The 22900-nt window shown below is 44.5% G+C and overlaps 1 protein-coding gene across 1 annotated transcript in view; it reads left to right on the top strand.

Moving 5' to 3' along the window:
• Positions 1-22900, top strand: part of ATP6V0A4 (ATPase H+ transporting V0 subunit a4) — a 47249-nt gene that overhangs the window by 4416 nt on the left and 19933 nt on the right. Inside the window, exons 4-13 of the mRNA XM_060020019.1 lie at positions 4463-4588; positions 5113-5207; positions 6411-6537; positions 8736-8818; positions 9249-9342; positions 11568-11780; positions 14966-15116; positions 15714-15853; positions 17289-17446; positions 20973-21066. Coding sequence (XP_059876002.1) covers positions 4463-4588; positions 5113-5207; positions 6411-6537; positions 8736-8818; positions 9249-9342; positions 11568-11780; positions 14966-15116; positions 15714-15853; positions 17289-17446; positions 20973-21066 — 1281 coding nt within the window. The remainder of the gene's footprint in view (positions 1-4462; positions 4589-5112; positions 5208-6410; positions 6538-8735; positions 8819-9248; positions 9343-11567; positions 11781-14965; positions 15117-15713; positions 15854-17288; positions 17447-20972; positions 21067-22900) is intronic.

Below are 22900 nucleotides of genomic sequence, written 5' to 3'. Positions count from 1 at the left end.
AATTTGTTTTCTATGCCTGTGTGCGTAAATAAGTTCATTTGTATCTTTTTTTAGATTCTGCATGTAAGTGATATCATATTATATTTGTCTTTCTCTGCCTGACTTACTTCACTTAGTATGATAATCTCTAGGTCCATCCATGTTGCTGCAAAATCACTCTAATCTTATTTCTGAGTTTTGGCAGAAGTTCTCCTAGTTTTCCAACTTGCTTCTTAACTATTGCATTCTTTTTTTTTTTTACAGGGTTGTGTTAGTTTCTGGCGTTCAGCAAAGTGGCTCAGTTATCCATATGTATAATCTTTTTCATCCTCTTTTCATTCCAGTCCATTCTGCCTCCCTACCGCCAGCCTAATTTTTGTCATGGTGTCACTCTATCTTGTCACTTCCCTGCTTGAGAATGTATGATGGTTCCCTTCTTGCCTATGTCAGGCCCATCCTGGCAGCAAAGCCCGCTCTCCTGTCCTACCTCTCAAGTCCTCCACTGTCCTCGGGCAGGTCCCTTGACTGTATACTCTTATACGATATTGAGGATCCCAAAGAGCTTTATTTATGAGGGTTATATTTACTGATATTACTGCATTAGGAACTAAAGCTGAAAAAAAGCAAAATAGTTATTACAGTGGGTCCCCTACATACGAACCTTCAAGTTGCAAACTTTCAAAGATGCGAACGTGCATCTGGTTCCAGCAAAGAACCAGAACCTGTGCCATCGGTGTCAGGCGTGAGTGAAATGGCAGCTCGCCCTCCGTCTCCTGTTGCTGACAGTCCTTCAGCTCTACCATCTCCCACCTCCTCTCCCTCCTCCAGTCAGTAACTCTTCTTGCCTGTTCACTCGATGCCAGCCTCTGTATGCCAGCTGTTGTACTGTACAGTTGTACCTTTCAAAGTACTGTACTGTAAGATTAAGAATTTTTTTTTTATTTTTTGTGTTTGTTTTTCATGTAGTATTTGTGTGAAAAGTATTACAAACCTATTACAATACAGTACTACATAGCCGATTGTGTTGTTAGTTGAGTACCTAGGTTAATTTTGTTGGACTTACAAACAAATTGGACTTACAAACGCGCTCTTGGAACAGAACTCATTGGTAAGTAGGTGACTTACTGTAACTCATTTAAAAATAACAATATCTCATTACATGTTAACATTTTTTTAACGAAAAATAATTGTATTTTCCAAAACAAAAACTTCAGTGAAAAGAGTGAGGTTGTTTGCAAATTTCTTAAATGCATGGCTTAACAGAAGACTGACTTCTCATGTCTGTTTTACTTTGAATCTGTTGGGATATGTTATTCTCATTGAAGTATGTAAAGAGAATTCAGCCTTGCACAATAGGTAGTTGGAAAAGGGAGGAGAATTTTAACAGCCTTTTCAAATAATTGCAGATATTCTTTGTTATTACATTGAAACTTGACACGCATGGAGGCTCTTGCTTTTGTTAAACAGGTAACAAGTATTTTTATTTCCAAATTGACATTGGTTATATGTTTTAGACAGGAGCTTAAAAAATCACTTCATCCCAGTGAGTTTGTTATGGGCTGACTGGTTGGTTTGAAACTGTACACATTTGTAATAATAACCAGTTAGATAAGGGGCAGTCAGATGCGTGCCAACAGTCTTTGCTCAGTATTTTCCTTCTAGATACTATTTATTGTAAAGATGAAATTAAAACAACATGTGCTTATGAGAGTAATATCTGTCTTACCATTGATCACGGGGATTGGTTAGTTGATTCAGCTGATCTGGCAGTGACTTGAGTGTTCCTCCCACATTCCTAGAAAGGAGAATCCTGGCAGTAGTACACAGTGGCTTGGGCCCTTGCCTTGCAGAATTTCTAAAGAGGCTTTCGTAGCAATCCTAGAGGGAATAATAATTCAGGAAATAAAATCTACCCACAAATCTACCATCTCAGCATAAACTGACTTAATTTTTCTGTTTTTATTCTTGCCAGCTGTATTTTTTATAACTACGTATCCATAATATACATTATAGTTTTCTACTTTTCCATTTACCATCATGTTGTAAACCACTTCTTAGATACTGCATCGTCCTCCAAAATATTTTTAATGGCAGCATTACTTTTAATGGAATCATTAAATGGATAGAGCAGATGGTTAAGAAATGAGGATTTGGGGGCTTCCCTGGTGGCACAGTGGTTGAGAAGTCCGCCAGCCAATGCGGGGGACATGGGTTCAAACCCTGGTCCGGGAGGATCCCACATGCCATGGAGCAACTGGGCCCATGAGCCACAACTACTGAGCCTGCGCTCTGGAGCCCGTGAGCCACAACTGCTGAGCCCGCGTGCCACAACTACTGAAGCCTGCGTGCAGTAACGAAGACGCAATGCAGCCAAAAATAAATAAATAAATAAATTTATAAAAAAAAAAAGAAAAGAAATGAGGATTTCATTTTTTTCCCCAACTTGTGCCACCTATAGTCAGTGTTCAAAATTCAGGGTAGTGATTGTTTTTGAGAGGGGAAGGAATGGGATGCAATTGAAGCTGGGTGACCAGTGTGTGGGTTCATTATGTAGTCTCCCTACTAAAGTATGTTTGAAAAATGTTAAATATTCAATTTTGTCTGATATTAAGGTGCTTTTTTTAGAAGATAGGAACTAACATTTGCATGGATATCTTTTTATTTTTTGTTTGTTTAATTTCTTTGGTAAGGGTGTCTCTTAGATGGATTTTTAAAACATCAGGAATGATACTGTCAGTCTTTTAATAGGTGACCTTAATCCATTTTCATTTATTGTGATTACTGAGTTACTGACTCTTTGTTATACCATGCCTTTGTTTTTTTCCTCCCCTTTCCTGCCTTTCTGTAATACCCTTCAACCCTTTTCACCCTTCTCTTGGGTTGAAAGCTGTAGATTATAGTTAAGCTTAACATCTGGAGATACACGCTTAGTAAATTTTTCCCATAAAATCTGCTGCTGGTTCAATGCTCCTTCCTTTGTGGATTATATGTCTTTTTTCCCTCAATGGCCTTTAAGGTTTTGTCTTTGTTCTATAGTTTCACTACCATGTGTTTAAGTATGGATTTATTTGTAATTGTTTTTATTAAATAATTGGTGTATTAGGATTTTTAGAAAATACATGTATGGTACAAAGAATAATGATATAGCAAATATCAAGTGTCACCACCCTGTATAAGATGAAAGGTGACTGCAGTGATGCTCTTAAAGCCCTCTGTGTGCCCCTCATCTCACCCCTCCCCTCCTCCCTTGGAGATAATCACTACCTGAATTTTGTATTTTTCATGTTTCTGAAATTAATTCATTTTCACTGCTGGGTAGTGTTTCTTTTATTTAATGTACCACACTTTATCCATTCTATTGTTGATGGATATTGGATGAATGAGAAATGAGCTTTCATATTTTAACATTATTTGCTAAATCTCAAATTGTGTCCAGTAGAGAGTTGATCCTCACCTGTTGGATTTTTTTTTTTAATATTTATTTATTTGGTTGCACTGGGTCTTGGTTGCGGCTCAAGGGCTCCTTAGTTGTGGCATGCGAACTCTTAGTTGTGGCATGCATGTGGGATCTAGTTCCCTGACCAGGGATCAAACCCAGGCCCCCTGCATTGGGAGTGCGGAGTCTTAACCACTACACCACCAGGGAAGTCCCTACTCACCTATTGGATTTTGAATTTCAGTAGCTGTATGTTACATTTTTAAGACTTCTAAGTAGTTCTTTTTTAATACTTCCTGTTCTTTCATTTTATGACATGTTTGTTTAGTAATTCTTGTTTTACTTTTTAGTGGAAGTAATACTTTTGTTTATCTCTTCGAACATTCAAAACTCTTTCAGACTATTCTGTAAAAATAATTCCACCCACTGCGATTTTGTGTTCTGATTGTTGATTTTGTTGGTGGCTTTTCCTATCATTAGATTTCTTCATGAGCCATATTCTTTTTGTAGCCTCACTTGAAAGGGAGATTGGTTTCTTCTTCGTTTTTGTCATCTTGCCTTCTGTGCTCACCCTTCTCTGTGTTGCCTTTTTCACTTGCTTGTACCTGGTTCTCCAGGCCCCCCCAACTCAGAACTGGTGGTTTCTCTTTTTATATCTTATGAGAAAATATATTTTGTATTTTATCACTACAACGTGTTTGGGGCAGAAGGAATTCTCAACATGTAAATTTACTCCAGCTTCCCCATTCAGTGTTTAAAATGGGGGAAGAGACGTGACTTGCTGAAATGCCTTCACTTCCTCATGCAGCTAACGTCCCTTCCCCCAGATTGTTTTCTGATCCTCCCCATTTGATGCGAGAACTCCTGTGAGTGGCTTTACTTACAGCTCTACAATCTTGCTGAGTTTGACTGAACAGGCCTCTCAACTTCAAGCTACCTTGTGATGCACTGAATACCGCTTTGGTATTTAGTTATCCGTTACGGTTAATGTACAGGAAATGTCATAGTGCTTTCTGCCCGGCTTACTTTCTTTTCCCTCCTGCATAGACTGCTCTAGAAAAACTGGAAGGAGAGTTACAGGAAGCCAATGAGAACTATCAGGCTTTGAAGAAAAGCTTCCTAGAACTGACTGAATTCAAACATCTCCTGAAGAAAACCCAGGACTTCTTTGAGGTTGTAATTTGGGGACTATTTATTCAAGGGCCTTTTCCCCCAGAACCTCAAATTTCCATATCGACAACTGGCTGGTTTGGAATATGAATAAATTGCGCTGTTTCTGTCACATGGCTGGGCCGAGGGGGAGGGGGAGGGTTAGGGTGGCATGTGGTACTGGTTGAAATGAATGCAAAAATATTAAGGTGCTCACTAAAAAGTATGTGCCCCAAATGGCCCAGACGGAAGTGGAAGTCAGAAAAAAGCACCAGTTAGTTTGAGCAGGTTTGGGATTTTGGTAGGAAGAGACTGCGGAAGCTTTTTGACCTGTCAAGGGGCACTCTACCTTTTTTTTTTTTTTTTTTGACACACACATAAATCTTTATTTAAAACAGAAAAATAGATCAGGTCTAAGCAGTCTACCTTTTGAATTCTAACTATTTGTGGAAAATTGAAATATCATTAAAAGCAGACAAAACTATGAGGTGTGGTTTTAAGGTAGTCTAAATACATTTAAATGAAAATAGTGATTCTTTGACTTTCAGACGGAAACCAATTTAGCTGATGATTTCTTTATGGAAGACACTTCTGGTCTCCTGGAGTTAAGACCTACACCTGCATACATGAGTGGAAAGCTGGGGTTAGTGAAACTCTCTGCTCTGAAGGTTATGTGTAGATGGCTCCCTGGTCCGTAGCTCAGTGCCCGGTGCAACATTTCCCTGAGTGTTTGAGTGAGTGAATGAATGAATGGACAAATAGCGACCGGCATGAGGACTCTTTCACACGACTGTAAGGCCTCCACCAGTAATAAACCCAAGTCTAACCTGACCAGGTTAGTGGAGTTGCAGGTAGTGTTACCTTGTTTATGGTGATACTGACCTTCTTGAGTCTGAAGAGTGCGATGTGTGTATTGTCTCCACGTGGGAAGGATGTAGTGATAATTGTTTAGATGGGGTTTCACAACTGTTCCCTGGCTTTGGAACAATTATGGGATACATGTTTTGTTTTTCCTTGTCTCTGAAATACTGTTTTGGTAATAAAATAGATTTGGAGCGTGAAGTTTGAGTGTAATTAGCGATGAGGTGGTTATGCAATCGTGTCTTCCACAAGTAGAGGTAATAGGATGTGATAACACCCACCAAAATGTGTGGTGATTCAAAATGGTGGGATTTCATTCAGTGTCCAAGTAAAACTGATGAAAGTGAGTTTTAGAATTCTAGTTTTTTATTCAATAGGTACTTGGGGGCATGCTATTTGAGGCACTAGACATTGAATTTGAAATGGCAAGGAAAATATGTATTGAAAATATTTGATCAGAAGGTAGTACAGAATCCATGTACATTTAAAGTAATAGGCCAGTGAAAGTAACCATTCTAAAGTTCATTTGAAAAGTTCGGATCAGAAATTATCTAGATACCTAGATGACTGTAAAAGCAGAGGTGTGTAGAAATCAATATATATGTTTCAGTTTTAGTACCTTATTTGTATAAACTCATAGAGACCATCGTTGAGCAGATTGAACACTTGTTCCCTTTAGCTACAATGCTATAATGAATGGTCTATCGTATTTTTAATTGCAAATAAGTGAATGTATAGTATTGGGATGATTAAGGAAACCCAGACATGTCAAAGGAAACAGGAGGTCAAAAGGGACTTGGGGAAAGTTGGGGCTGGGATCCAGAGTGGCCTTGTGGCCCCTGCCCATCAGGGCTATGTCCTTACCTCCCGCTCAGAGGGAAGGTGGTCCTCCCCCTTGTGATAGCACATCTTCCTATCCTGCAGGGCCTTTTCTCTGCACCCCGCACCCTGTGCCTCAGTAATATGTCCTCTTCTGACTGCCCAGGTTCACGGCTGGTGTGGTCAACCGGGAGAGGATGGCTTCCTTTGAGAGGCTGCTGTGGCGAATTTGCCGAGGAAACATCTACTTAAAGTTCAGTGAGATGGACACAGTTCTGGAAGATCCCGTTACAGTGGGTATCTCAGGCTGCAGGAAATGTTTTCTGAAATTTTCTGTAGCCCCACCAGAAGGGTTTCATTCTCTCAAACACTGAGTCTTTAGCTCTATGAAGCTAACATCTATTTCCTTTTTTTCTCCTTTCTTTTCTTTTTTCCTCGCCAGCCCCTCCTTTTAAAAAATACCCATGAAAGGACTGAGTCTTGTTAACACCTCGTAAGTGTTCATTCCTCCAAACACCGTAGCTGTACCAGTTCCTGGAAACTTAGCTGTGGTAGTGCCACGTGGAGTGGCAGCCGTGTCTTCATCACACAGCACTGAGAACTGATTGAGGTCAGTGCGTCCCAAGCTCCAGTGTTCATGGGAGCATGAGATCTTGTTCAGTGTATCGACAGATTCTGATTCAGTGGGTGGTGGTGCCCGGGAGCCCGAATTTCTAATCAACTTGCAGTTAGTTGCTGGTAGTCAGTGGGCCACACACTTCGAACGAAGATTTCGAGGGTCCCCTTCACTGAGCGCCACACGGTCATCGCTACTAAGTCTGTAGGGTATGCTTCCTCCACCCTTCCGGCTAGTGTTTAAATCCACTTACTTTTTAATTCCAAGAAGTTGGGCTTATTTCTAAAAGAGTCATAATCTTGTCTATCGTAGAGGCTAAAAAAATGTAATTTTAAGTTTTATTTCATGGAAAACAACTTCACTGTTAAAACACATACAATTTAAAATAAGAAAAAAGCACTTGTTTTTAAAAAAAAAAAAAACGCATTACCATTCTAATGTCTTTATTTTTTTCTTGTCCTCTTTCTCTCTAGTCCATAGCCGTAAGCAGGTGTAATTTAATATGGTTGTAGTAATAGCATGGAAATCATTTTTTTTTGGCCTTCTCTTGATTTAAATAACATAAATGCCCTCCTGTATTACTATGTGCCATTTATAAATATTATTTTAAAATTCGACATTGAATCATTCCTTTTCACAATCGTGTTTTGACATGGAATAGTCATGGTGGTAGAGAGAGTATTTACAAAGTAAGATGACTTTAGCCTCATGACATTGAAGATCACTGAACAGATAGCATGAGATCAGAATGGATTCCTGGTTCTGGTGGATCCAGAGACAAAGAAGGATCTGAGAGATTCAGCAAAGGACTAGGGGTGAACTCCATGGTTGAAGGAACCTTTGTTCCTTCACATAATGTAAAGCAGGCAGTTCCCCAAATCCTGAAATACTTCCCTGCCCCCATGAGCAACTAGCAAAGAGACAGTTCGTTCTGCTATTATTTTCAGTTGGTGCCTCATATTTCCATTGAGTTGATGGGACATTAACTGTCTATTATTAGATACTTTATTTCCAATTTTTCTCCAGAATATAGACACTATGATAAGCATCTTCATGCGTGTGGATTTTTATTTTGAAGTATTTCCATGGTATGAATTCAGGAAATAGGATTGCTGGCTTAAAGGGTGTGAGCATTTTCATGACCCTTGATAGGTCCTGACACATGGCTTTTCAGTGGGGTCGTACCTGATTCCAAAGATACATGACACCCGAGTGGTGTGTGATGAGTGCGTTGGATTTGTTACCGCTTTTCCAACAATGGGTTTCATTTTGCCTTTACCCCCCCATCCCAAACTAAATAGAGTAAAACAGCACATTTCTTTGCTTACAGTAAAAGTTGAACTTTTCCAGATATTCTTGTGAAATGCATATTTTTTCCTTTCTTGTGAAATGTCAAACTTGGACTTTTAAATTGCATTTAATCAGGGTTCATACGGGCATACAGTGAGTGTGTGAGTCCAACATTAGACCTGGATCTACCTTTGTTAAATATCAAACACCCAGTCCCCGCTGAAATGTCAATGTTGTATATGAGTTAACTCTGGTGAGCTAGGTCAGCTCTTTTTATTTTAAGCCTTGCAACATCCTGGTCCCTCTCTTCTGGGTGTTTTCTTAACACACCTCTTAAGCACAGGGCTTAGAGCTGAACGCAAGGCTCAGCTGTGATCCAAATAGTGTAGCAAACAGCAAGGTGGTCCCTTTAAGGCTGTATCGGCCTTCCTGGGGGCCCCGCCCAGCCTGCCTCAGTGGCCTTGCCCTCAACCGTCATGAGTTACAAACTTCAATCAACTGGGAGAAGTTTAAGTTTTCCAATTTTAAATTTAGAAAATTTTAAAATTTTCTAAAAATATATTTTTTACTGTTTTGATTTTCCAGAGAGAAGAAATTAAAAAGAATATATTCATCATATTTTATCAAGGAGAGCAGCTCAGGCAGAAAATCAAGAAGATTTGTGATGGGTAAGTGGCTATTAAGGGCTTTTTTTTTTTTTTTTTTTTTTTGCTGCGATACGCAGGCCTCTCAGTGTTGTGGCCTCTCCTGTTGCGGAGCACAGACTCCGGACGCGCAGGCTCAGTGGCCATGGCTCACGGGCCCAGCCGCTCCACGGCATGTGGGATCTTCCCGGACTGGGGCATGAACCCGTGTCCCCTGCATCGACAGGCAGACTCCCAACCACTGCGCCACCAGGGAAGCCCAAGGGCTCTTTTCATCAGCAGTTTGGGTCAGGATTAGGTCAGGGTGCGTGCAATACATGGAGTACAATACGTAGAACCTAGGGGAAGGCGGTCATCTAACCGAAGTGGGCAAATGATGGGTTAGCGGAAAAGGATGTGCAGAAGGCTTCTTGGCAATAACCCATGTGTGTCCTTTGAAATGTATGAAACACAGGTTTCGAGCCACCATATACCCCTGCCCAGAGCCGGCGTCGGAGCGCAGAGAGATGCTGGATGGTGTCAACATGAGGCTGGAAGATTTAATCACTGTGAGTGAGGCGTTCGGGCTGGTGACCCGAGCGGGGGCTGCCGATGGGCTTCGTCTGCCATTTCCTTATAAGTCCTGTCTCCCAGGGCCCTTGCTCCAAGGCTGGCTGGAATGTCTGCTATGCTCTTCTGGCTGTTGCGGCAGGAGGCTTCATAATTAGGGAACAGTGTTCACTAAGCTCACGGTGATGATTCTGCATGTCAGTGATGCTTTGCCTGGGCTTAGAATTAACCACAGCCCTGGTCAACCTGCAGGTGCCCACCCCAGTCTGATAAAAGGAGCCCTTTATTGCCAGACTGGCCTAGGCCGCATCTGTGATATAACTCACTAGCCAATTAAGTCGACCAGCCAGTCTTGCTGATTCGTTTTCCGCGGAATTGCCCAGTTGTGTGAGCCAAGCAATTAATTCTGTCAAGACAGTGAGTCTAGTTTCACATATGAACACGCCCCCAGTTCATATCCTCTTCTCGAATCTGTCATCAGCTAGGATGGCTCTCAACACATATGATTTTCTTCAATAAGCTTTGCAAGTAGTCACTGAAAGGAGCTGGGCCTACAGCATCGCCTATTCCAGACCAGCCCTGTCCAATAGAACTCTCTGTGGTGGTGAAAATGTTATATAACCTGCAAGTCCAGTGCGACAGCCATGGGCCACATGTGGCCACGGAGCACTTGAATCGTGGCTAGTGCAACTGGGGGGCGGGGTTTTTATTTGTATAAAATGCGGCTGCTATATTGGTCAGCACAGTTCTAGGTCCTCAATGAGTATCTTTAGAAATTAGGTGTGTGTGTTTTTCGAAACTCCTAGGCTAACAAACATCTTTATCTTCCCAGGAAAAGCTGTGTTTAATTGTTCTAGTCCTCTCTGTTCCTTCTTTGTCACTTGTCAGGGAGACCGTGGTTCCCTGAAGCAATTACCCTTGAAGTCCTTTCCCCCCAAATACTCTGCTGGATTTTATGAAAACTGCATGAGGAGAATGGAAGTTATGCTAAACTTACATTTCGGATGACTCGAGTAGCCCCGTGTAGAGGTTACTGAAGAGGGTTTCTGTGTTGTATCACCAGAACAAAAACTAATTCCACTAAATAAATTCTGTGGGGGCCAAATTGCCTATTCATTCCTTCATTCATTCATTTATTTGTCGTTTATTGGAGAGGTTATGTATGTAAGGCATTTTGATAGGTGTATTTGTTTCCTATTGCTGCTATAACAAGTTACCACAAACTGTGAGGCTTAAAACAACAGAAATTTATTCTCTCACAGTTCTGAGGTGAAAAGTCTGAAATCAAGGTGCCAGCAGAGCCAGACTTCCTCTGAACGCACTAGGAAATGATCCTTCCTTACCCGATCTCCTGTGGTTTGAGTGTTTGTATTGCCCCCAAATTTGAATGTCAAAAACCTAATGCCCAAGGTGATGGTGTTGGGAGGTGGGACCTTCCAGGAGGTGATTAGGTCGTGAGGGTGGAGTCCTCGTGGATGGGATTAGTGTCCTTCTAAAAAAGACCCCAGAGAGCTTGCTTGCGCTTTCTGCCATGTGAAGTTAGAATTTGAGGTCTGCAACCCAGAAGAGGGCCTTCACCCAACCGTGCTGGCATTCTGATCTCAGACTTCCAGCTTCCAGAACTGTGAAGACTTTCTGTTGTTTATAAGGTACCCAGTCTATGGTATTTCATTATAGCTGCCCGAGTTGACTAAGGCATCTTCCTAGCCTCTGGCGTTGTCAGCAGTCCTTGATGGTCCTTCCTTTGTAGCTGCATCACTGTGGTCTCTGCCTGCATCACACATATCTTCCCTGTGTGCCTCCATGTCAAATTTCTTATAAAAACACCAGTCACACTGGAATAGCGCCCACCCTACGCCTCATTTTATGAACTCATTTTAACTCGATTATATCTGCAAAGACCCTATTTCCAAATAAGATCCCATTCACAGTTACCAGGGTTAGGACTTCAGCTCGTCTTCTGGGGAGGACACAATTCAATACATCGCAATAGTACTGTAAGGAATTTAGAAGAAAAGGAAGATATAGTCCTTGCCTGAGCGTTTTAACCTCTAGTGGGGGAGATAAACTGCTCGTGAGAGTGAAAGGCCGGGAGAGAGTTGCAGGCCGGAGGAGGGGGCCAGGAGCAGAGGACGCCTCCATGGCCCATGAGCCTCCATTGTTGCCACGTTGTCCGGCATCTCCATGAGTGCCCCTTGTTTTGCTGTTGGTATTTTTTGCCCAGGTCATAACACAGACAGAGTCTCACCGTCAGCACCTCCTGCAAGAAGCAGCTGCCAGCTGGCACTCCTGGGTCATCAAAGTGCACAAGATGAAGGCCATTTACCACGTCCTGAACATGTGCAACATCGACGTCACCCAGCAGTGCGTCATCGCTGAGATCTGGTTCCCGGTGGCAGACGCCGTGCGCATCAGGAGGGCACTGGAGCAAGGCATGGTGCGTGGCGCGTGGAGCGGGAGGCGGGGAGTCACATCCAGCCTGAGCAGCCTCTCTGCCAGGCCCTCAGCTGGTCAGCCTCCTAAGTCAAGCGAACCTCACCTGGTAGGATTGTCTCCTTTATCTTTGCGCCTTCGGTCCTTACCCAGGGCGTGGGCGCGTGTCAGAAACTCCCGCTCTTCTCAGCGTTTGATAAACATGCACCATGTCTTTGATCTTAGCAAGTGTGTACTGGGCACTGATGTGCCGTCACTCTGCTAGTTATGTCTGTAGATACCACCTTTGTCTGGCTGGAAAGACAGATAACCAGGCACGTGCAATAACAGCTGGAATGCAGGGAGTGGATTGCTCCCTTGTGCCAGCCGCTGTGCTGAGCACGCAGCGCACCTTCTGTAACTCTCACCGCGCTCTTGAGTCATCCCTCTAGGTGTTCACTGTGCCCCAGGAACTGATCTAGGGCTGTGCTGGCAGAACAAAGCCCTGCTCTGATAGACTTTCTCGAAAGGGAGATAGACAGCAGGCTTGTCCCTAAGTAATGTGATTTCAGGCAGTGAAATCATGGTGAATGGGAAGTAAAGCAGGGGGAAAGTGAAGGGTGTGGGGAGTGAGGGGCCTGTCTGATCACCTATTCACCCCATTGGTGAAGAAGGGACCCTCTGCCCTAACTATTGCAAGGTGGCCAAACAGACGACACCTGATACTGGACAGATGAGGTTGGCCACAGTTTGTCACATATACTCACAGCCCAGGGGAGGACACTGCACGTCACACAGGACCACGTGGAGGTTGCACTTGGGACCTGCACTTGGGAGCAGAATGAATCAGCAGGAGCTATAGGAGAGGCAGGCTTTATAGTGACAGGAGGATAGGGGGACCCCTGTTTCCATGGGAGAATGTGATTATTAGCTTGTTTGAATGATTTTCTGGGGTGGCAGGGAGGTGAAACTCATCAGGTTGAAGCCTGGGCAGTGTGCCGTTGGTCTGTCTGCTGGGAGAACTGGCTAGGTGGGGAGCCTTTCCTGTTAAGTGGGTGGCGTACCTGGTGGGAGCAGAGGAACGCATGGCTTGGCCTTTGGGGCCCTGAAGCTTTAGGTCTTTCTAATACCGTTCTAGGGCTGTTGGGGAGAAGGCCCCTCTGAGCAGCTGGCACTGGAGCAGACTTTCCTGCACGTCATGGGAAGATGAGGCAGGGTGGGAGGAAGAGCTTTCAGGCTGAAGGGTCTGAAGGGACCCAACCTGGAGGTCGGGTTGGATGAGGAGATAGGAGCTATCTGTATCCCCTCTGTACAGATGAGGAAACCGAGGCACAGAGAGTGGAAGTAACTTGACCCCGGTTAGTTAGCCAGGAGGTAGGATTTGAATGTCCCCACATCATGGTCCAGTAACTACCCAAATGGGGCACTTACACAGAGCGTTTCACCCAGACTGGGAGGGGCAGCTGCTTCCCAGAGGAGTGCACAGGTTGAGCCGTGGAAGGGCGGTCAGTGGGCAGGTGGAGAGAGGTGGGGTGGCCAGTGGTTGGAGCTGGGGCGCGGCAAGTTGAAAGGCTTCGAGTAAGGTCGGGGAGAGGCTGCAGGGCAGGTGCTGGTGGACGGACTCTAGTGGTGTACCTTCCTGTGCCGGAGCGACATGGTCCAGTTTGTGTTTTAGAAACATTTCACTGCCGTGTGGGGCAGACAGCGGGCTGTGGGAGAAGGCTGCCCTAATGCAGGGGTCTGAACCCAACAGTGACATCCTGTAATCGTGAAGGGGCCAGACTCCTACAGGGCTACTTGGGACCATTTCTACAGCATCTCCAGTCCTCTGAGATAATTACTTCCCGAGATCGGAGTAGAGGACCTGTGTGGGTAGGAGGTGAGGAGAGAAGTGGAAGGGAGTGGCTATCATTATCATCATCACATAAGCAAAAGATACTTACTCCATGCCAGGCATTGTGTCAGCTCCTGGAGGACATGTTTAGAAAAAAGGAGGAAGCCACAGTCCTTGCCCTCAAGGAGATCATAATCACACGTATGAAAAGGCATATAAAAATGGAGTGAGGATCTCCTCGACTTGCTGGGTGACCTTGGGGAAGTTACTTAATCTCTCGGCCCCTTAGTTTCCTCATCTGTGAAGTGAGGCTTGTGGTGATACCTACGTCATCGAGTTGCTAGGAGGACGGCTGAGCACTCGTTTAGTTGGTGCTAAGTTGTACTGAGTGTACAGGTGGTAAGCGCTGCTGGAGTTTGGAGTGACCAGAAGGTTCCTGGGGGGTGAGCTGGAGAATTGTTAATACTTGGAGAAGGGAAGAAGAGAGAAGCCTAGTGTGGAGTTGGCTGATTTCCATGGAGAAGTAGTGCGGGTGAAGGTGTGAATACAGGATTAAATCAGTGTTGTAAAGAAGTCTGGATTATAAGACCAAAGAGATTTGATTTCATTCTTTAGGTAATAGGAAGCCTTTGAAGATTTTTGAGTAGGAGGGTAACATGACTAAAGTAGTGCTTTTTGTTTGTTTTATTAAAAGAAGGATTACGCAGTCTGGAGTAGGCACTAAATGGAAGGGAAGGAGACTGGAGTCCGCTGGTGAGCTGGTGGGAATGGGAAGAGGAGGGACTTAAAGGGGACGATTAGCAAGATTTGGTGATTAACTGAATTGAGAGAAGAGACAAGTCTTGTGATTCCAAAGTGTCTGGAATCTGGAGATTACTGAGAGGTCAGGGGAGGACCTGGCTTTGGGGCAAGTTGGTGAGTTCAGTTTTAGGCTCCTGGATTTTTGTGGGGTTGTTGAGACATGCGTGTTTGAAAGCCTAGGCAGGCAATGAAAAGAGAATTGAAATTTCAGGGAGGGTCAGGGCCATTGGGAATCTAGGAACAGAATTAGGAAAGTGAATGAACTCTTGAGAGAGTAAGTAGGAAGGAAGGAAGGAAGAGTAGAGGGCTCAGAAGTGTGCATAACATTTGCAGGAGCCGGAGAATGGAAATTACCAGAGAATCAGGAGGAACTCTACTCTCTTGACACCTCTCCTGTAAGAGGAATGAGATAAGTACTAACTTTACAGATGAGATCATGAGTCTCAGAGAGGTCAGAAAATTATCCCAAGTTCACCCAGTAAGTGACAGCGGCAGGAGTTGGACTGTGAGATGTACCTGCTGACACCTAGCCTATGGCTGTCTTCCTTACATCTTCTTATATGTTCTTTTTGCAGGAACTGAGCGGCTCCTCCATGGTCCCCATCATGACAGCAGTGCAATCTAAAACAGCTCCTCCCACATTTAACAGGACCAATAAATTCACAGCTGGCTTCCAGAATATTGTCGATGCATACGGTGTAGGCAGTTACCGGGAGATGAACCCAGGTAAAGGGACCGATGTATTGCACAACTAGGCAGGTTGAAAATGAAAACTGGATAAGATTTACCCCTACGGTGGCCTTGGCAGTTAATCACTTTGAACTGTGACATTCCTAAAATCTTATTTGGTTTCCTAATGCCCTGCATTGTCTTTTGCAAATGGTGATTAGTGAAAGATTTGCTCTTCGTCAAGATTTCACGTGTTCTCCCTTAAACTGTAGATGTATCAGGCAGCCAACTTCAGTTCTTGTTTCCTTAATGATTCAATGAGGGTCATCTGTAGGCGTCTGCACAGTCCCATAGCTGTTGTGTGGGAGAGATGGAGATGGACATAGACAAGACTTGTAGTCAGAAGACTGGAGTCACTTAGCTGCTCCAAAACTCAGCTCATCTGTAAAGTGGGGAATAATAATACTTACTCATTGATGAGCTAGTGTATGGGGGAGCTGAGTGAGTGTCAGGGGTGGGGATGGTGAGGGAAGACAGAATCAGAAAGACACAAGGAACCAGCTTGTAGATCGTGGAGCGTGGTAGAGAAATCTTTGACGTGGGGCCCAAAGAATGTTGGGAGGACTCAGGCTGTTGTGGGTCTCACCTCTACAGCTCCCTACACCATCATCACTTTCCCCTTCCTGTTCGCTGTGATGTTTGGAGACTGTGGTCACGGAATTGTGATGCTACTGGCAGCCCTTTGGATGGTCCTTAATGAGAGACGCTTGCTGTCCCAGAAGACGACCAATGAGGTGAGTGTTCATCAAATGTCTCGCCTCGTTTCTTGGAGGTTATAAGTAGAATATTAAAAATGTGTATATTGTTTTCACCATGGAAATAACATGTTGCTATAAAAAGTAAGAGAAAGATGGAAAGTCTCAAAGGACCAGAGTTCAACATAAAAACTCCTGGCCAAAGGTAAATCCTTTGGGTGGTTTGGTGAAGTAGCATCTTTGTTTTTTGTACATTACTTGACAAGGCATTGATCTTTTCCTTTACTTATTTTCTTAACATTGATTTTTTCCCCTTGATTATAAAAGCAATATATGTTCACTGCAAAAATTGGGAAAATACAATAATCTAACTACCTAGAGAAAATCACAATTAATGTTTTTTTTTCTGTGCTTATACACGGGTATATAATTTTCTAAAATTGGGATGAAATAGTGCACATTAATTTGTAGCTTCCCTTTTTTTCACTCAAAATATCACAAACTTTTTTACGGCAGAGCCCTTCTCCTACGATCAGCCCATGATCAGCATTTTTATGAAATGCTGAGAAATCCTGAATATCGGTTCTTCACTTGCACACTTGAAGTTTCCACATTTTCTGTGAAGTCCCTGCACAGCGTTGTGAAGGTTGAGACAACTCAAGTCCGCATTGTTTCAAAGTTAATCAGCTAACGTCACTTTATGTCCCCTGTAACACATTTTATAAACTGGAAACACGCTTTTCACTCTGTTCGGAATTTTAAGAATATCTGCAATCTTTAATACAAGTTGACTTAAGTTGACCTCGTTCAATGATGTCATAGCAAGTCAGTCATAAGCAGGGTTAGTGGGAGAATCAGCCTGTGACCAATAGAGTTTTCCATGACAAGCATCTTAACAGCTGTGCTTTCCTATAATAAATATTTAAAGTCTCAGACGGACACTTCAGCTGTTCTGAGAACGGCTGATATACATCATCCAGTCCTACGGAAAACGCTTTACTCTTCTTGATGGATGTGCTGAGACAGAGACTCGCTGTTATAACAAGACCCCAGATGAGCGTAGACTTCACTTGCTGTAAAACTTAGCAGCATAGGAGTCAGGTCCCAGAAGCACTTGAGGCAGCTGCCACCCACTTTCAAGTCCCTTCCTTTATAAGGGAGGCCTCAGCTGCTGCTTCAGTTACGTTTTCTAACCAAGGCTGAATTAAAGAATATGAAGCTGATAGTGCTTTGTTTCCACAGTAACGGCTACCATTCTAGGACTTTTCTGAATCATCCGTAGAAGCTCAGGAAAATCAGGATGTGTGTGCCCTGTCTGTTTGGATCACTTTGATGCCTGCCTGGTCACGTGGCCCCTCTGTGTGGTATGCCTGTGTGCCTTGCAGTGGCTGTCCCAGTGGTGCTGGAGGCATCCTGTAACGCACGTCCCCGGGGTCTGGTTCAGAGCCCACTGACCATCGCCCTCTGTCGCCAGATCTGGGACACCTTCTTCCACGGACGCTACCTCATCCTCCTCCTGGGCATCTTCTCCATCTACACGGGCTTGATCTACAACGACTGCTTCTCCAAGTCTTTCAACATCTTCGGCTCTTCTTGGAGCGTCCAACCCATGTTCAGAAATGGCACATGGAAGTAAGTTGGGACAGAGCTGGGTCACTCAGTGGCCATCCAGATGGCCTCAGTGACAGTTCTCGTGGCAGGGGGATCCTACGCCTGGCCCTGCTCAGAGGTGTGCCCACCACTTCACCGGATAATTTGGTTTTATCTATTGAGTGTGAGACCTTGTACCACGTCCTCAGTAACTGCGCTGGTAACTGTAATGCGTGGAAAGAGTTTTTAAAACTTCAGCTGAATTAAGTAGGTATCCTGGAGTGCACCCCGTGTGCCAGGCACTGTTGCGAAAACAACGGTGGGGCAGGTATAAACTGGGCATCCGAGTAGCGGTCGTGGAAGTGAGGCTTCCGGGAGAAGGAGGTGGCTTTTGAAACATACCTTGCTTGGCAGGGAGTCGGGGATAGAGTGAAATTATGCAGCCACATACTTAGGGCAGAAGGCTTCGCTTTAAGAAAGGCTGATGGAGGTCTGAACTATATATAAGTGATTGGTTTCCCACGTTCAAAGCCCCGGACTCACCAGAAGGGCGTTTTTGTTTTGACGGCTCAGAGCAGCTTGACTGAACGTTGAAAGCAAAGGAGGAGACGGTTAGTTTTGCGCTGCTGTACTTGTTCCCTGTACTTGTGGGGGACGGGGTGAGGAACGCAGAGGGTAGGATGTGCAGGCTGGTGAGAAGTTTGGGCTGCAGGAAAGAGACCTGGAAGCTCTCTGCGTCCCCACCCACCACACCTTCCGCAGGCATCCCCAGTTATTATGCAGTGTGTCAGATACACAGTCATCAGGATGGAGAGAGCGCTTCGGAATGGAGACTTTTATGGAGAGGGAGAAAGATTTTTGAGTTTGAGGGGTGGGTCAGTGTGATGAATTGGGGGAGAAGAGGAGGGCAGTGAGGGGCAGGGGCTTCGAGGGAGAGTGCTGACTCCCTTGGGATCTTTGGGGCACCTTCGGCTGCCTGCGTCACACACTCGAGACAACCACAGTGGGTTCCGGGTTGCTTTGCGAGGCCTAAAAGTCCCAGGTGATGTTCCCTCACGTCTGCCCACTCACCTGCTTCAGGGCAGCTTCAGGTTTCTCTGTCTCTTTCTGGAACGTCCAGTGGGAAGTGTGACAGGAGAGCACCGCGAGAAAGGGGAGGCGGAGATGTGTAACCGTATCTGCAACCTTGCTTCCATCTTTTCTCTCTCAAGCGTGGTAGGACTTTCTATTTAAGGCACGTCAGGGGTCTTATCTGCTCACCAAAATTTGCACCACACATCGTAAGTGGGGGGAGAGAATACACCATCCGTCTCCTCTGAGGATTTCTCAGGAAAGATTCAACGCAGGGTTCCTTTCGACGTGAATGTTCCTAAGTGCCTTTGGGGGCTTGGTGCTGACTGAAGGCCCAGGGGGGCTCAGGGGCTATCGTAGTACAGGTGGGTGTGTCACAGGGGCTCCGTGCCTCTCCTTTTAGTCCCTTTGCTGGGTCCAAGTGCCCTGTAGTAGAGGACAGGAATGTTGAACAATAAATAAGTAAATAAAAATGAAGAAGAAAACATTTTGCAGGACTACAGTTACAGATGGCTATGGGTATGGGGTTTTGTTTGTTTTTTCTTTGCAATTAGTACCCTGAAGAGATGCCTCGAAGAACAAAACTTCTCATAACATTTGGAGAGAAATTGCTGAGTTTTGCTCTTCAGCCTTAAACTCGTAAGCACAGTGATGGATCCCGAAACGTGTTAAATCAGCATAGCTTCAGCAAACTATTTACACAAAATTTCGTTTGCCCTGGAGTGTGACTGTGAAAAGTCCGAGTCAACTGGCTTGCTGTCACTCTGCAAACGTGGGTTGGAATATTGTTCTTTCGTGTGCATGTAAGTTACCCTGGCCCCAGTTCCAGGCTGTGGAGGCCAAGCCTAGTCGGAGAGACCCCAAGCTCAGCCCCACGCCCAAGCATGGATGGTATGAAGCAGACCCTCTTCAGCAGGGAGGCGAAAGGAAACCGTAGGCACGCATCAGAGCGGCAAAGGGCACAGCGGGCTGATTGTGTCACTGGCCACAAGCTAGGTCTTGGGCCTGCCTTCCCTGACAGTGGGCTAGAGACACTGTCACACCATCCTTCAGCCACAGACCACAAGAATTGTGTGTGTTGTCACCAGAATTGGGTTGATTGACTCGGTGAGGGAGATGGTGCCCTCTGGGGATGGGGGGCATCTCAGTAAGACGGTGTTAGAAGGGCTTAGAGGATCTGGCCGCTGGGAGGATAAGGGGAGTGGTGGTCATTTTTGTGGTTTGGACAACGTCCTTATTTTGAACTGTCCATATTTTGATATCAGATATGATCGTGGAATGGTCTTGTTTTTGTCTTGGTCCATGATGGTCACAGGGTGGCCTTGTCTGATGTTGTTGGCTTAGCTGTGGGCGCCAGGCCAGTTCCCTCTTTTATCTTTGTTGACACACGAACACGTCTCTGATCATTAGATCCCACCATTTGCACTGAGGCGTGCTGTTAGGACCGGGCTCTAGGTCTGAGATGGCCGGTCAGGGCCAGCTGTTTACACTGTCACTGAGGGCCTGGTCAGCATAATCAGGCTTCCTAATTTCCCCTGTGCTACCGAATACCCATCACACCCCAGCTGCAGGAGGGAGGGAGTGTATTTCTAGGCAGCCTGTCCACATTGCCAACATTCTGTTCTTCATCCTTTCAAATACTCATCCTTGGGCCCCTCCATACATGTGTGCTCTTAAAAAAAGAAAAATTAAGGGCTTCCCTGGTGGCGCAGTGGTTGGGAGTCCGCCTGCCGATGCAGGGGACGCGGGTTCATGCCCCGGTCCGGGAAGATCCCACATGCCGCGGAGCGGCTGGGCCTGTGAGCCATGGCCGCTGAGCCTGCGCGTCTGGAGCCTGTGCTCTGCAACGGGTGAAGCCACAACGGTGAGAGGCCCGCATACCGCAAAAAAAAAAAAAAAAAAAAAAGAAAAATTAAGCCCTAATGTTCTTAACCCCTTCAGGTTTGCACAGATGGTAAGAAATTCCTGCCCATTGACATTTGTGCTTCTGAGTGAGAATGGGACACAGATTTAAAGGCAGTTAATGGACCACAGCTTTCAGGGGCTGAGTTTCCCAGAGGTCAGGGGCCATGTGTGAAAGCCAGTTCACTTCTCCAGGATCAGTTCTCGTGCTCCCAGGGGAGATTTCCCAGCCTGGTCCCAGGGCTGGGTTTCATTTCCTCTATACTCCTGTCACCCTTGCCCCCTGCCTCTTTTCTGATGTAGTATAACTATTTCTTTACTATACCCAGTCAGGCTGGGAGCCCTTTGTAAACTCAGACTGTGACCTCCTTGGGGGCCAGATGGTAATTTCTGTAGCTCAGCACCTAGGGTGAGAATCAGCACATAGTAGGTATTCAATACCCATTTGTGGAATAATTGAATGAACCAATTGGTGAGTCGCACCAACAGTTAGGCTTTGATTGGCTTGCAAGTGGATGACTAATGGTACTATAGTGTTTTTCCTACCTCTAGTTGATCATTGGTTTTGTTTTGTTTTTCCTTTCTCCCTCTGTAGTACACAAGTAATGGAAACAAATCCATATTTACAGCTGGACCCAGCCGTTCCGGGAGTGTACTCCGGAAATCCATACCCTTTTGGGATTGATCCGGTAATAATGTCTTCTGAGATTAAATATTCATTATGTAAAATGTCTTGCTGAGGAGATCTGTGTGGAGGGGACGAAAGTGCCAGAACTTGTCAAATCCACCAACTTGTACTGAGATAGAATAGCGTGTCCTGGAGGTTTTTGTGACGCACTGCAGTGGATTCAAGTAAATGTCCTACCTGCACCCTTTACCCAGCCCCTGGGTCATTTTCCATGCAATTTCCCAAACATCTGCCTCTTTCTTCTCAGTTATACCCCTGGTGGTTTACCGTTGCTTCTTTAAAAGGCCCGTGGTTGCTTGGAAAGTATGCGTATTAGATAAGCAATTTAGCAACCTAACCAAGTTCCCAACTTTGGCGTTTTCTTGCAGTGATTAACATCTCTCTTTTTCCTAGAAAAGTGTGGATTTGCTTTTATATTTGCTTAATTTTATTGCATAGAATTATACAAGTTTTAAAAAATGTGTTAACTTTAATGGTTTGCTATATCTACCTCAATTGGATTTGAGCCAAACAAACAAAGGTGCTTCCTCGCCCAGCCTGCAGGTACAAAGAGATGTCAAAAAGATACATCCCTATTTGGGTAAAACCCCTCACACGATGGCTTAGCACCATATTGCCACCAGGTGGCGGCCTTGTGCCCCAAATGAGCACAAGCGTCTGGAGCTGAACTTGGCAGATGGGGTTCATAAAAGTTTCCTCTACTCTCACTTTGTTGGAAGAGAACCTGAGACCACAGTTTTACTTGCTGACAGTTGAGAGTAATAGCACTGGCCCTAAAATTGGTTCTCTGGTCTCCTATCTTGTGGGTCATCTCCTCTTCAGTTTTCCTGTTCCTCCGCCTTGCTGCCCACCTCCTGTCCCTTATGAAAGCAGCGCGCATCACCCAGGATTGGTTTATACTTGCCACCCAGGGGCACTTGCATTCAAAGTTTTATCAAAAGAGGCGAAGTCCTTGAAGTCCTGTTTGTAAGCTGCAAAGTGCTAAAAATAAATGCAAGTTGTTATTTTTGTAGACTGGAAGGCTTTATCTTCAGTCCAAGGAATTTCATGATTAGCGAACAGGCAGCGGAGGAGTATTACAGGGGAGTGATTTTTAGAGTCTGGTTGACCTTCCTTTCCTTTGAATCTCATTGCTCCCACTGTCCTGTCTCTTCTCTTCACAGCCCCCATCTAATGCATCAGCAAATCCTGTCTACCCAGTTTTGCTCCTCATGGACAAAGGGAGGGTAGCAAATTTCACGATTCAGAATTGAGTGGTCCAGTCTTTACTCTGTGTGCAATCTTGTCATCTGCCCACTAGTTAGAAAAATGTGAGGGTGAAAGGGAAGGTGATGTGTTGAAAATAATTAATTTTTTCCTAGTAACATTTAGATTTTTAAAGATTTTTGGTCTTTTTAAACATTATAAAATAATAATATATATGATTAAAAACCCATATAATACAAAAATTATTAAAAAATAAAGCAGAAACTAACACACCATTGTAAAGCAATTATACTCCAATAAAGATGTTAAAAAAAATTTTAAAAATAAAAAGAAAGAGTTGCCTTTCTTACCTTTCCTCTTCCTGCAATCTGATTGCTCAGAGATAATCTCTTTAATAGAACATTTCTGTGTTTATATTAGCACTTATATATATTAATGAAGGGTTTGATTTTTACATAATGTAAATTTCTACAGCTGCATTTATTAACTCTGTTGAGCATCTATTTGTGAATCAGGTCACAAAATATTTGGGCATCAGAGCTGAGGGGGCTTTCTAAAGGCGTCTGTAAATATTTTATAATAAATGAACATTACACAATGGTTACAAGCCCATGATTTAGAATCAGATA

Source organism: Delphinus delphis, chromosome 9 (genome assembly GCF_949987515.2).
Source record: "Delphinus delphis chromosome 9, mDelDel1.2, whole genome shotgun sequence".
NCBI lineage: Eukaryota > Metazoa > Chordata > Mammalia > Artiodactyla > Delphinidae > Delphinus > Delphinus delphis.
Note: the sequence above shows the minus strand (reverse complement) of the source record. Positions and strands in the feature narration are given on the sequence as shown.